Source organism: Cydia fagiglandana, chromosome 25, assembly GCF_963556715.1.
Source record: "Cydia fagiglandana chromosome 25, ilCydFagi1.1, whole genome shotgun sequence".
Taxonomy (NCBI): Eukaryota; Metazoa; Arthropoda; class Insecta; order Lepidoptera; family Tortricidae; genus Cydia; species Cydia fagiglandana.
Window position 1 is genome coordinate 8,689,907 of NC_085956.1, and position 15,939 is coordinate 8,705,845.

General features: G+C 37.5%; 1 protein-coding gene across 1 annotated transcript in view; it reads right to left on the reverse strand.

Moving 5' to 3' along the window:
• LOC134677025 (hepatocyte growth factor activator-like) overlaps positions 1-15,511 on the reverse strand; it is a 41,445-nt gene extending 25,934 nt beyond the window's left edge. Inside the window, exons 1-2 of the mRNA XM_063535445.1 lie at positions 15,426-15,511; positions 732-1,295 (exon numbers count right to left, since the gene is read on the reverse strand). Coding sequence (XP_063391515.1) covers positions 732-1,059 — 328 coding nt within the window. The 5' untranslated portion in view covers positions 1,060-1,295; positions 15,426-15,511. The remainder of the gene's footprint in view (positions 1-731; positions 1,296-15,425) is intronic.
• Between the last annotated feature and the right edge of the window lie 428 nt (positions 15,512-15,939).

A 15,939-nucleotide genomic window follows, 5' to 3' on the forward strand; every position in this document is an offset into this window, starting at 1 on the left:
ACCGGATTAATCCCAATAAGGCCTAGTTTCCCCTCTGGGTTGGAAGGTCAGATGGCAGCCGCTTTCGTAAAAACTAGTGCCTACGTCAAATCATGATTTAGTTGTCAAGGGGGCCCCAGGCTCCTATGTGGCCGTGGCAAAATGCCGGGATAACGCGAGGAAGAATAAGATTCAGGTTAGTTAAAAGTTAGAACTTGCAGTTAGTAGTTTTGCTAGTATAAAATACTTCTATGTTATCAGAAATCAAAACTTGCCAAAATAGTAGCAGCTTTAATTTAAAGATTCAAAATTGAATATAATGGGAGACTTTTTATAGACCTCTGGGCGGTTAGAGGAAAAAAATATCCAATTATTTTATTTTTAATAAAAAAAAGGTTTGTGCCTATTTAGAACTATGAGAAAAACACATTGAAATTTGTTTTGAAAGATATTTAGAAGATATTTTAGAAAGTGTTAATTAAAAAAAATAAGATGTAATAATTCAATAAAATATTTGTATGTTCGTTAACTTGGATGATCCATAATATAAGTATAAAGTGTATGTTAGCATGCGTAACAAAACTGTCACAATTTATTTTTATAATTAAAATTACCTAGGTACTTTTAATTAGAACCACCCGGTTTTATAATATTTATAGAAGTATATATCACCTGTTTCTTAAACCTTATGTATTATTTTTAAAATATAAATTGACGATATTCATTCTTAAGCTTAAAAAATAAATACTCACTTTTCCCCAACAAATCCATTATGGAATCATCCTCTTGCGACGCGCCATACGAACTATGGTATGACCCCTTCCTTCTTCCCAAAGCATCCAACAATAAAATATCCTTCTCCTGCTCATTCGCCGGCCGTCTCCTTTCCGACTTTATCTCCTCGTCCTTAAGGTCCAAATCGTCTTGCAGCGTCAACACATCATTCTCTATTTCAGCACACACAACACCCAAAATGGCGAACAACAAAACCACCTTGAACCCCATTGCACTGTTTCTTCTTCTAGTTTTGAAATTTTTATTTTTAATTTCGTATCCATTGGTTCGGTTTGCACAACACATCACTGTTCAACGTTCCATTTTAGGTTTTTTATGAGGGCGAGTTTGTTGGTTTTCGCGCGGTCGGCCGTCCGGAGTGCGGACTATAAAAGACCTTTTTATTTTTTTTAAGCGATGCGTCCGCGCGCTAGGCTTGGGAAATCGGAAGTAACAGCCGCGCGGCGACGGAGTTCCTTTTCACTTTCTTGCCTTATTTCCCTGTTATGTTGCCATACTGATTTGGTATAATTATTTAATGGCTAACATTACCTGTAAAATTAACGAGGTTGGTAAATCGCTTTCGTTTTATTTCCTTAATAATATTGATTTAGTGTGCGTGATGTGATTAGCATAAGTGTCGCAATATTTAATTACTTATTATTTTTATTTCAGTAGCTTATAGGTATTAATTTTTTTATTGCAATATACCTGTCTATAATTTTATTATCAATTTTATGTGTAGGGTACCTACACATTGTACTTGTTTAATTTGCAGTAGGTAGGTAATTCTTACTTTAGAAACAGTTTTAAGTAAGTAAGATAAATAAATAAATTGGATGTAGAGTTAGACCAAGAATAGTCTGCAGAGCCCACGCAGTCATCACAACCGCTGCAGACTTTTAGGCCCACTTGCACCATTCCACTAATCCGGAATTAAGCGGTTAAACCGTTAACCTAGCGTCAAATTGTACTTGTAACCATGGTAACGCCAGATTTAATGCAATGCACGGAATGGTGCAAGTGTACCTTATTGGTCTAAGTATACTTTGTCACAGGACTATCTCATTTCAAACATAGACAGAGATAATCATACTATCTTTGTCTTACACTAGTACTAGCACCCAAAAGAAAAGGATGAGTATAGTTTTCCTGCTTCTTACTGACTGACAAATTGGTTTGACCAACTATATTTAATCAATGGAAAATCACATGCCGCTTTTCTCTACCCGATAATTGTGTAAAAAGACAATAACGGCCGTATCCGTTTTCACTAATACCATAGTACCTTTGTGAAATTGGCCCCTTTCCTGCCAATTTCTTTGGCCCTATCAAATACCAATTAGCTGTCAATTTTACGCAATTCAAACCGAAAATAACCTCAACAAATGTCATTACTGAATCACCAACCGATTGTCGACTTTACACCCGTTTAAAAAAGTTGAAATTCTAAATTCGAATGCCGATTTAAAAAATTGAGACATTAAGTGAGAATATAGTTCAATGAAAATTGTACTTTCTTATCATAATGTTAAGGTTGAAGTTGAATTGAATGCTAATGCGTTTATGACGTTTAGTAAGTCAGTGTTCAAATGTTTTGGAAAGCTGAGCGAAAGTTGGCGCCTTGCGAGACTTCAAAACTGTTTGTGTCTTTGGTTAGATACGTTTTGAAATGGACCTTAGGAGTTTTTGAATAAGGTCTCATTTTGAAGGAACCAATTTGCAAAGGTGTTATGGTAGAGTGACAATAAAAGGCTCTGTAGCGTTAATTTGTATAATATACTAGGTACCCGTAAATAAATTGCTTATGTAAAAGCTCTTTTTCGTTTTATAATCGGCTAAATTTGTTATTACAGCCTAGAGATGTCATTTAAGTTTTAAACATTGAATATTTAATTAAGGTTCATTAAAGTATCTTTGATACTCAATTAAGTCTATTTCATGGTAAGTAATTATTTAATGTGTTTTTTTATCGTAATCAAGGCCACTGAAGAACTCAATTACCCTGGCCATTCATTCTAGGTACATACCGGGTGTGGCCTGTAATATGAGCAAAAAATTAAACTTTAGGCTGTACTCCTCATAATGACCAACATTTGTTCAGCGACTTTTAAAAATAACTTATGGTTTGATTTTTAATACACTTTAAAGTTTATTCTAAGACGCAATGTATTGCGAATTCTGTTATGTTTAACCCTTAAATTGGCATTGTGCATCACCGTGTACGTTAGTTAGTAAAAATTCCTGTCATAAACATATCTAATTTCCTAAGCTTTTATTTTCAGAAACTACTTAATAATGATGTTACGAATAGTACTAAAATATGTGATATGGCAAAAAATTGAAATTAACGTCGCTATTCAAAAATTTGTTCGAAGTGGCTACGCTCGCCAGTACCTCTAATAAGTTTTATTAAATTTTAACAACTTTTCTGTATGCAATTTATGATTTGTACGTTTTGTGTTTCATAAGAAAATGGTAAAGTATATGAATAATTGGTAATTTTGTGAGCATAAGGCATAATAATAAAGATAATCACCGGTAAATTAGAATGTACACCACGGTTACCATTGACAAGTTTGTAAATATTCAACTACGGTAACCACCGTGTACGTTGCCAACCTATCTGTACTTAACTTTTGTTTTGAATCTAACGATTTTGCGTGTCCTTGTTTATTTAAAATATTTTTAAACAGTATGCTTTCCTTTCTTTGTCTGTAGTATTTAACACTATGTAGATCGCATAAGATTTTGGCTTTAATTCCCGTAAAAAATGTATGTTCTGATTATGAATCAGATTCCGATGAGGAACCCACGCGCATTCACACAATTCTATTCTGACAATAGCTCTGATCCACCTTCTTTAAATTCTTCTTTGGACAGCTTGTCGGACGAGGATGAGGTCGATAAATACTTTTAATCAAGCACGATTTAATTCTGAAAGCACGTTGATTCTCTTTCGAGCATATTAGAGTTCTACACTCTCCATCCACAGTTATTTATGATGCTTTGCCTACACTACACTTGAACACTCATCGCCATTAGGGTAACAAGAGCTTCATATAAACACGTGAAAATGCCAGCCATACCAGCCTGAAAAAAAAACAGAATTAGATACAGCTTTAGGTTACTTTTAGAACTTCCGGTTTGAACTATTCGAAGGAAATTGTAAAGCGACGGAAGATTGGTAACCGATGAAATGAAAGTTGAGAAACTGTGCCATAAGAAATAGCGTCCTACAGAGTTACAGACAGTCTTTGGTTTGACAACATGGGGCATTTTCCTGAGAGGGGACCGAAAAATGTACGTTACAGATATTGTAAGGAGGGAAAGACGAAATTTTATTGCGTCAAATGCAATATGCTCCTTTGTTTCATCATCGGAGAAACAAAAAAAACCAAATTGCTTTTAACAGTTCCACACTAAATGATGTTTTTTCATAATAATTTACGTTAATTTTTACATAATATTTTACTGGCTTCTTGGCAGCGGTAACCAGCGTGTACATACAAGAATGTTACTTTTCTTGTTATAAAATTGGCAACGTGCATGGTGATGTACATAGATTTTCTGAAAAACCGATAATACTGGATTTTTTTTAACATTTTTCTGTAGACCCCCAGACGGTATTAAATAAAGGTATGCTACTATATTACTTGTTTTTACAAATTTTTACTCTTGCCAATTTAAGGGTTAAGGCGTGACAAGCAACGTCAATCACAATGATATGGCGTGGCAATGGCGTCCATTGAAGATAATATTTATTTTGTATGAAAAATAGGGAGTCTAAATACTTCATAATTTTTAAAAGTTGTTGAACAAAAGTGTCACCGTTTGAGGAGTACAATATATGTTTTAATTATTTGCTCATGTTACAGGCCACACCCGGTATAACCGTCCACAACTTTCATAACATAATTTAATTCAAAATTTTCGTTTATTATTTAGCTAATTTTTAATTATTAATTTATGAACTGAAAAATATTTTTTTTTTATTTATTTTTGAACTTTATTAAAGTTTATTGCACATGAAAAACAACAGGCGAACTTAATGGCTCCATAAAGCATTTTCATTAAATATAAATATGCCAAATCATTTTATCTTCTACAACAATGTCAAGTGGCCGAATGTATGTAACACCACCATGTAACCGCGAACAGAAATCGAAAGTGATTTGAATTCAGAACGCACCACAGACAAAATAATAACGAACGATGTTCCAAACGCTCACTACACTCGCGCAAGCATCCGATCAAGGCCCCGTTGGTTCTTGTTCTTATCTCAAAAAAATCGGATTTTAACACGATTTTACAATAAAAGCTAATTCAAAGTGGCGGCCATTGCTTACAATCTTTGTCTACTAATTCATATTCAAATTCAAACTCATATTACCTTTGGAATCCTCGGATGTCAACTTTTATCATAGTAAGAGCAAATTTTCCGTCGGACGTACCGTTTGAACGACAAGCAAGAAAATGTAAAAGAGCAATTTTTTTTCCACAACTCCTGGAATGGAGAAAACTCGGATTATACAAATTTAGAACCAAGAATAAGACGATTTCCAGCTTGCTGGGAATTAATTCCTGAAAGAATCTAATTTGACTGGACTGGCCTATATTGAATCGCCCGGATTGTGCGAGCATTAGGAATGACGAGCCAGATGATTCACAGCTTTTCACTTTCGCTCGCAAATTGTAACCTCCAGTGAAAAAACGTATCAACTGCGTATTGGTTTTAAACGAAAATCAATTTTAAGAGTATGTTGTTACGACTCATAATGGAATGTTTTGGTATCGTCTTATAAAGATCGTTTAAATATCGAATGCAGAAAACGAATCACATATTTTTAATTGAAATTGAATGCTATATGTATAAGAGAGCATTTTAACAAAAACCGGCCAAGTGCGAGTCGGACCCGCGCACGAAGGGTTCCGTACCATTACGCAATATAAATACATCATCTGTGAAAATTTCAACTGCCTAGCTATCACGGTTCATGAGATTACAGACGGACGGACAGACGGGCAGCGGAGTCTTAGTAATAGGGTCCCATTTTTACCCTTTGGGTACGGAGCCCTAAAAAGAGTGTATAAATTACCGTTTCCGTGACAAAATTAGTCCTGAAATGTTCAATACCAGGTACCTACATTTTTAGAAGTTGTCGAATTTCCATGGGAACAGAAGATATTCTCTATTAATAAATATTATGTAATATGTATTAATAAATATTAAAAACATTATTTTAAATCCCTCAAGATTTTTTCTTGAATTAAATTCTCGTGTAGATTTCAGAAACTAAATGCATTTTCGAGAATATTCTATTACTTGTATAAGTATATAATTGCTTGTTTTGACTTCGTTTTATCCATTTAAATCCTAACACATTAGGTCCTATAAATTTCTCACAAATCTTAATGATGTTGCATAATTTGTAATTAACGATTATCACCTAATTAAAATTGCATTCGTAGAAAATTTGATTAATGTGCTACATGTCGAGATATTTGAACTGAATGAACGAATGAGTGAATGATAATTGACTGGTGTGAGAATGAATGAGTGAATGATAATTGACTGGTATGAGATACAATTAGACATTCTGAAGTGACAGACTTTTGATGAATGTACAATTGTAATGTTAAAGCAGAGAGAATTTGATATAGAGGCGGCGAAGTAATTTTTGTAACAATAAATTTACTGCCATCTTTCGACTATTGATTAAAACTTCTAGAACAGCTGACTTTGATCCTTGTTAAATAAATAAATAATAATAAATAAATATTATAGGACAATTTTACACAGATCAACCTAGTCCCATGCACAGTAAGCTCAATAAGGCTTGTGTTGTGGGTACTAGATGACGATATATATAATATACACATATATACTACTTATATACATAGAAAACATCCATAACTCAGGAACAAATATTTGTGATGAACACACAAATAAATGCCCTTACCAGGATTCGAACCCGGGACCTCCTGCTGCGTAGGCAGGGTCACCACCGACTAGGCTAGGAGGCCGTTGTCGCCATCTACACGAGCATAGGCCAAAGGTATGGCGCCATCTTAGGTTTTGTATGGTTTTCGAGCGATGGCGACCGGATTTCGACATTTGCTGCAGCAATGCAGTTCGCTGTAATGTCACTGCAATAGTGCCGCAATAATTCTAGTGTAGACTGAATCCGAAAGGTACCTTAAAGCAGGGGTGGGAAACTCCTGACTTCGGCCAAACTCGGCTCCGCTCGGCTCAGCATTGCTCCGAGCAATTATTAGGGTTGGCACCACTTGCCAAACCCTAAATAGCCGAAAGGGATATGCCATATATTAGAAAGGGACAGCATGATTCGACCCTGAAACTTCGGTTTTTTTAGGAAGTTTCCTTTCTGTACGGTTGGTACGTTGGTACTATTAATTATTCTGTGCTTAAAGTATGACTCACGTTAGACCGGTCCGTGTCGGGGCCGGAGATTCCGGCGCTTACTTTTCTATGACATGACCGGCAATCACGTGATGCTTTCCATAGAAAACTATGCCCCGGAAGCTCCGGCCCGGTCTAGCGTGAGTCAACCTATACTTCGTTTTTTTTAGCATTAGAAAGAACTCCATAGAAGTAAGCGTACAGATTTTATCAGGCTCTTTAATTGTTAATAATTATTGCATTATCTAATGTAGCACGGTCAATACATATAATTTACTTCAAATTATTACCGCTAAAAGTGCCGGATTTGGACACAAGCTTACTTCTGCGAAGTTCTTTCTAATGCTAAAAAAAACGAACTATAGGTGTGTCTACGCTAGGCGAGCCGAGCACGGGCCGAGCACGAGCCGAACACAATTCGTCTAATGTGGACCGACTTACGAGCGTTTCGTTCGTGCTCGGCTGCGTTAAGCCGACCACTGACTAACAGTCCGCCGGACGATATCGGCCGGTCAGTTGTTCGGAGCTGTCAAATTTTTGTTCTAACTGACAGGCCTATATCGTCCGGCGGCCTGTTAGTCAGTGGTCGGCTTTAAGGTGCTGTTTGGCCTTCGGCCATTTGAAGATAACTAAAGAACCTAACCTACCTTAGGGCCACTTGGACCATTCACTAACCCGGGGTTAACCGGTTAAATCTGGAGTTGCCATGGTTACAAGTACAATTTTACACTGGGTTAATGGTTTAACCGGTTAACCCCGGATTAGTGGGATGGTGCAAGTGGGGCTTAGTGATATAAAAAACCGGGCAAGTGCGAGTCGGACTCGCGCACGAAGGGTTCCGTACCATAAAGCAAAAAAAAAACGGAAAAAAATGCAAAAAGAAAACGGTCACCCATCCAAGTACTGACCACGCCCGACGTTGCTTAACTTTGGTCAAAAATCACGTTTGCTGTATGGGAGCCCCACTTAAATTTTTATTTTATTCTGTTTTTAGTATTTGTTGTTATAGCGGCAACAGAAATACATCATCTGTGAAAATTTCAACTGTCTAGCTATCACGGTTCGTGAGATACAGCCTGGTGACAGACAGACGGACGGACGGACGGACGGACGGACGGACGGACGGACGGACGGACAGCGAAGTCTTAGTAATAGGGTCCCGTTTTACCCTTTGGGTACGGAACCCTAAAAAGTGGTCATTTTGCGTTCTAGACTGTAAGGGATATAGGCAAAATATTACACTAGTCATTTTGCGTTCTATACCGTCTTAATATTCTGAGCACCCAAAAAAAAACTTAATTGCTTTAAATCAATTAAAAACAACCCAAAATAACCCCTCACAGCGTCAGTTATCCTCAAATAAGGCGACTTATTTTAATATTAGTGATGTACCGACTATTGATTTGGCCGACTAGCCGACTAGCCGACTAATCGGCGCTCGAATGGCCGATTAGTCGGCCGACTAGTCGGCTAGTCGGCCAGATAATTAGTTTCGTATAAGTTCAGATAAAAAACAATAGTTTTGCTCCTTTGGTTGCGCTATTCATCATAATTTAGCTTTGCTAAAAGGTGTTCTCTACAGGTTCAAAGACCTATCACAAGAATCCTCGTTCAATTTCTGTCTTTAGTTCTTTTATTTTGCGATCCTGAGCAGACCGTCAGTACAGGAGGTATTTCCAAGGCTCTATTTCCCGTACGTAGTCGCCAGTTAAGAGCCAACAGGAGTGGTCATTTCTCCATACAAACGTACACCTCGTTTTCCTCCGTGGTTTTTGAAGCTAGAGCAATGATTTTTTGAACACAGATTAATATTGTCAATATCTGTGTCGGACCGTTTTGCTTTATTTGATATTTTTGTTTTTTAAGGCGCTAGACCCCTTCAAATGCCGCAATGAGAGGCGTGGCATTCAAAACTGATATCAATTAGCCAAAAAAGCAAAACGGTCCAACACAGATAATTTCATAATCATTTAGATTTCCAAATTTGGTTACGATTGGTTAAGTTTTGGAGGAGGAAACAGAGGAGTACGAAACCTCGATTTTTGAGATTTTTACGCAGGATTTTTCGCCTTGTCCTTATCGCACTACTTTTAGGTGCCGCGCAACGTGCCCTGACTAAGTCTCTAAATTTTGCAATAACATTAATAGTTCCTCATGGCTCCACCATTAAAAAAAAACAAAACCTGAATAATAATAATAAAAAATAACTATCGAACTTGCCAATTAAATTACACGAGAATCAATTGAGATCGACCTGTAGAGGAAAACACCAGCCACCAACATATGATAACGATCAAACGGTCAATTATATGAACAAAAGTTTTCGTATGCAACCTGAATAGGTATTTTAGTAAAATAAATATAAAACATATGGTAAATATTGACTGTTGATTATTTCTTTTTTTTTGTTTTTCTTTCACTAATAAAGTGCCGACTAATCGGCCATTTTTGCCGACTAGTCGCCGACTAGTCGCCGACTACAAATGTGGCCGGATAGTCGGCTTTCCCGACTAGTCGGCGACTAGTCGGTACATCCCTATTTAATATCCAACCCGCGCCGGAAGCTCCGGCCCAGAGCGGCTACCGCGAAAACCGAAATCCGCAAATTGCGGGGATCTTTCTCTTTTACTCCAATGAAGGCGTAATTAGAGTGACAGAGAAAAATCCCCGCAATTTGCGAACTTCGATTTTCGCGGTTATAGGCCCGCCCCGGCTCGGTCCAGCGTGAGAGATCCTTAATACTCGTGAGTGTTGGAAACAAGACGTGCGCTTGCGCATCCGGTCGCAAACAATCACATTTGCAAAACTCTCGCGTCGGGGTTCCGCGGGAGATTGCGAAAATCCCTGCAATTTTGATTTTTGCATGTGATGGCAATTTTACAAGCTTTTATTTAGTTTCACCTGACCGTTGTCTGTCTGGTCTGTCTGTCTGTGTGTAATCAAATCTTGCAAGTTAAATTTGATCCACTTCCCGGTTTCCGATTGAGCTGAAATTTTGCATGCATGTATAAATCGGATGACAATGCAATATTATGGTACCATCGAGCTGATCTGATGATGGAGACAGGAGGTGGCCATAGGAACTCTGTGATGAAACAACGCAACCTAATTGTGTTGGGGGTTTTTAGAATTGTCTCGATGAGTATTAGTTGTCTGTCGTAAGAAAAGTACAGTCAGCGATAAAAGCTTGTACCAAAAATTAAATTATTGCCAAAAACTTATTTATAAACATTCTAATAGCATATAAAACAAATAAGAAGTGAAAAAATTCACTGTGTTCGCTGTATTGGGTACTAGTATCTACTCGTGTCTTAGAGCATTTAATGACTGGAGTCGCCTTTAAGAGCTTACCCGTTTGCTGGAAACTTTGTACAATTGTGCAAACCTTTGTATTTACTGACGTTTATCTGAGATGGCTATTTGTACGTTACCACAGAATAAATAATAGTACTAGGTACAGAAGACTCACTCTCTAACAAAACGCGTCTGTCACGATCAGCACAGATATGCTGGCCGCTAGGTGGCGACAGCGCCACGCGCGGCTTATGGCAAACCCCAAAATTGGGGTCGAACGGATGGACTTTTAGCTACCTGTAGCAAAGCGACGAAATCGCGGAGTGAGCCACGCCTGACGTTACGTACAAATAGCCATATTTTGACGTGCTCCTCCCCCGTAAAAATCGGCAGACTGTTTTGTACAGAAAATGAATGACAGCCATGGCGTTTCCAGTTACTAAATAAGTACAGTCGCCATCAGATATTATCGGAGCGGCCAAGGCGCTCACAAATATCTGAACATGCCTCTATTGCCTAGGCGTCAGAGTGCATGTTCAGATATTGTGAGCACCTTGGTCGCTCCGATATATCCGATGGCGACTGTACTCGTGTCGATTTAGAACACCCCCCTTCGGTCGTGTTTTGATTTATCGCCACTGCGAATTTCCTATTTTCCGCACTTGTATTGTAATATACAATTGTTGTGCAGAACCCTGGCCCTTACAGCAAAAGGCAAAGAATACATTACGCCACTATTAGTTACACATCTGTCTGTCACACTCTGTTTCCTCTAGTGACGGCGAAACGGAGCATTTCGGGTCCCCACTGCCCCCGATTTCATGCCATGCCTAACCATGCCTTTAAAAATATTAATTGTGGCATTTATCCCCAGTTTGCCCTAGTTTTTAAAGGGTTTTATTTAGGGTTGACCCCGTATATAGGGTGGAAAGATAAGTCGGGCCCTGGAGGGAAACTAACTATTTACCTTAAATCCTTAAGCTGGCTTATTTTACTTAAAGGAGACATTCCTTTATTTTTAAAAAGAAACGAAGCTGCATTCAAAGTATTATTCTCTTTTTCTTCAATTTGGCTTGTCTAAAAAAAACTTAAGTACTAAATTAGATTTTATGGATATTTTGTACGACAGACGAGTGTAAGACCTAATGTTTATTGGAGAAATGTTATCATTAACATTAACTGCATCGACTAGTAGAATAAAATTGCGAGTTTTTATTTTTTGGAATTTTTAGTCGTTTTGAGTCCCGGGCGAGGCAAGCGAGTTTTAGAAAATCTTTGAATGCAGTTTTGTTTCTTTTTAAAAATAAAGGAATGTCTCCTTTAAGTAAAATGAGCCAGCTTAAGGATTTAAGGTAGTTTCCCTCCAGGGCCCGACTTATCTTTCCACCCTGTATACCTAAATTTGTAGTAGTAGTAGTAAACTCATTATTGTACAAAAAGACATAATTATTAAAGATAACATAAAATTAGTAAGAAGTACAAAGGCGAACTTATCCCTAAAAATTAAATAGAAATCCTTATCCTTAAATTTATTTGTATATACATACGAGTATACATAGAGCTTCAAATCTTGCTATCGATTTTCGGCCACTTTTACATGATACTATTTAACCCTTAAGGCCCACTTGCACCGTCCCACTAACCCGGGGTTAAGCAGTTAAACCGTTAACCTTGTGTCAAATTGTACTGGTAACCATGGCAACTTCAAGTTGAACCGATTAACCTCGGCATAGTGGAATGGTGCAAGTGGGTCTGAAGCGTTTCTGAACTGATTTTGATGACATTTGGTATGCGTATCAAGTCCCCGTGACTTGTTATGACTATGACATTTTCAAAATTTCAACCTTCTTTTTATTTTAAAGTTGTTTTGTTGCCCTTTCTTTCTTGGATATTTATTTTTACAAAATTTTAATGTACCGTAACCTTCATGTTATCTGTCGTATGTGTAATGGTGCGGAGCCTTCGTGCGCGAGTCCTACTCGCACTTGGCCAGTTTTTGAGCTCTAGTCAGTCTTCTATAGTTATTCTAGTTCATTAGATAGAATCAGGACCAAACGTTTATGAACTAGATCTATTTATAGTGCATTTAGTGTCACTGCGCAAGTATTCTGAATAAATTTGAAAGTAAATGGTAGAAAATTAGAAACGTTCTAGATATTGACGTTCAAAGAAAGATATACGACGACCACTTTATATGGCCGAGGCCCTATTCAGGATGTCTTAATACCTAGTTGTGATATTGCTAGCTTTATCTTGAATATATGGGAGTCTGAGCTTTGCTCGAAAAACAAAAATGCGCGTTATCCAGAGACAAAAGCTAGCTAGATCGATTTTTCCCGAAAACCCACATATAGCAAATTTAATCGAAACCGTTAGAGACGTTTCCGAGGTCCCCATTTGAATTTCGCGCCTTTTTCTACGGACAAAGTTGTTTGACCGGCTACAGTCGACTCTCGTTAATTCGAAACTCAGGGGACTTTCAAAATATTACGAATTATCGAGAGTTTGAAATATCAAATAGTTCGAAATTTTTGAGAGAAAAAATATGAAAGTTCGAATTATTGAGTAATAATCAATTAAGATTTATTAACTGCTAATTTTTTACAATATCAATAGGTTAGAGGTACGTACATATTTACATGCACATACATAATGTGAATTAATTATTAGTCTTTGGGAAGAAGTCTCTAATATTAGTTTGCTTCAAAGCACATTGCTTAGACTGATCAGATCAGCCGGCCTAGCCAAGGTTACAATCGCTATCGCTTCGACAACGAAAAGCATTATGTCTCTCTATCACTCTTCCGTATTAGCGCGACAGTGACAGTTGCGTTTCGATCGCTACGAAGCGTAAGCGATTGGCATCTTGGCTACGCGGCCAGTAATACCTAGTGCCCGAAATGATTTTACAATAACAAATGCTCGTGCAACGATGAATTTGAACTTCTCAAAATGTAGGGTGCCTCTGCAATCTGATAACTTTGAATTGTCGAGTGTTTGACGCTTATGAGTTCGAATTTACGCGTCGTTTTGTTACGTAGCGATGATTATTTTGTTCGAATTACCAAGTGCTTAAAAATGTATTGAATTATTTTGAAATATAAAGAGATTTTCTAGGGAACTCGTGATAACTTCGAATTATAGAGAGGTTCGAATTATCGCGGGTTTGAATTAACGAGAGTCGACTGTATATTTGCCATGATACTTCAGTCAACGTCAGTACTTTTTCTGTGACTGACTGAAATAGCAAGACACGTTCGTACGTTTCCGTGCAAATACGATGGAAAATAATTATGCACTACATCTGTAGGTTTGTATGGAGAAGCTGGCCGCGTAGCCAAGATGCCAATCGCTTACGCTCCGTAGCGATCGAAATGCAACTGTCACTGTCACACTAATATGGACAAGTGATAGAGAGACACAATGCTTTTCGTTGTCGAAGCGAAAGCGATTGTAACCTTGGCTAGGCCGGCTGTTGTCCACTATCTTTTCAAGGTAATATCGTATAAGTCTACATACATACCTTTGAACGAGCAATTCTTGTTTATTTATTTATACAGGGTGATTCAGGAGACTTGAGCAGGACTAATGGTAATATTCCATTTCAAACCGCAGCTGCACTACCGGTACTGAACGCGTCGCTGTCATTGTCAATTTCCATAGTAAAATCAACAGTAATGCAGCTGTCGTTGGAAATGGAATGTCACCTTAACACTGTGCATTTCGTAAATTATAAGCAACTGTTTCCTATCGGTATTAGTGAGGTTAATGTTAATTTTCTAGTCGTGTTGAAAAAAAGTTATTAATTTATTTACGACATGGATGGTCACCCTAACATTAGAATACTAAACTACCGATATTCTGTGTCAAATTGAATGTCATCACTGTCATCACTCATCACGGTCTGGTTACTTTTGAAAACTAGTATCTTACTCAGGTTTGACATTTGTGACGTTATCTATGAAAAGGGACCTTATTGTCGATGGCGCTAACGCCATTATTAACGATGCTCCGATATAAATACAATGCCGCGCGACGCTGTGCGGCGTAAGCGCCAGCGACAATAAGGTCCCTTTTCATAGATAATGCCCCATTTTATTTTCTTCGTAAAAGAGGTTTTATCTTTATTAATTAGGTCTTGTGGGGTGACCATGATTGTAGAGAATTAAATTTGCTCTCACCAAAAAGTTGAAAAATAGGAAAAAGTGTGGTTGTTTCACCTAAATACGAAGGTGATCGATCAATTATCAGTTACTGAATGTGCAGGATTAGTCCTGCTCACGTCTCATGAATCACCCTGTATATATATTTCGGGGATCTCGGCTCGTATATTTTGCTATACGGGGGCTTTCGGGGGCGATAAATCGATCTAGCTAGGTCTTAAATCTGGGAAAATGGGAAAATACGCATTTTTGAGTTTTTATACGTTTTCCGAGTAAAGCTCGGTCTCCCAGATATTCTTACAAATAAAAGGGGCCCACTGATTAACAGACCGCCGGACGGTATCGGCCTGTCAGTAAGAACAAAATTTTGACAGTTCCGAACAACTGATAGGCCGATACCGTCCGGCGGACTGTTAATCAGTGGGCCGTAGGGGTCTGATCTAAAACTAAGTAATTAGTCCGACTCACGCTTGACTACATACTTCTAATAGGTTTTCCTGTCATCTATAAATAAAGACCTTTCTTATGTATTTTTTTCAAAATTTTAGACCCAGTAGTTTCGCAGTGAGTAATTTAAATTAATTTGAGATTAGTCTCAAATAATTTGTAGGAACTTTGTATTGTATGTACAAATTGTGTTGTTGCTTTAATAAAAATATATTCTATATTTTAATTTATTTGCCTGATATATTTTAATTATCATTTATATTAAGAATGTTTTTTATGGTTATTTATTTAAATAATCATATAAATTATTGATTACATTTTTTTCACACCGCACACACTAAAACCGATACAACTTACCGCACAACACTACAACAAAAACAAACCAAAATCCAGTAGCGCGCAACCTTTTTTTGGCTCCAAAAAATTTAAATATTTCACACGTAACCGACCGTCATTTTTTTGTCGAACGTGCCTCAGAGAGCACCGCCGCGACACTGTGAGTCTGTCGTGACAAGAAAACTGTGAACTAAAGTGAGGGGTGCTCAACATGCTACTTTCGTTTGATTTAATAGGCATTTTATATTCATATTCGCTGTCGCACGCGTTGTTTAAGCGGGTAATGACTGTGGTTTTATCGGTTTATTGGTTTTTTTCTGTCACTTTTTGTCTCATCTTTAGCGAGTCTGAGATTATATAATGCTTTTCTTTGTCAGATGGGAAGGTAATGGTTATCAATGTATGTATGTAACATGTTGCTTTGCTACAGTCAATAACTTCAACGTTTTGACAGATTCCTTCTAACATAGTGAAATGTCTTGCAATTCGATTCGATTGTTGAAGTTAAGATAATTGGGGTTT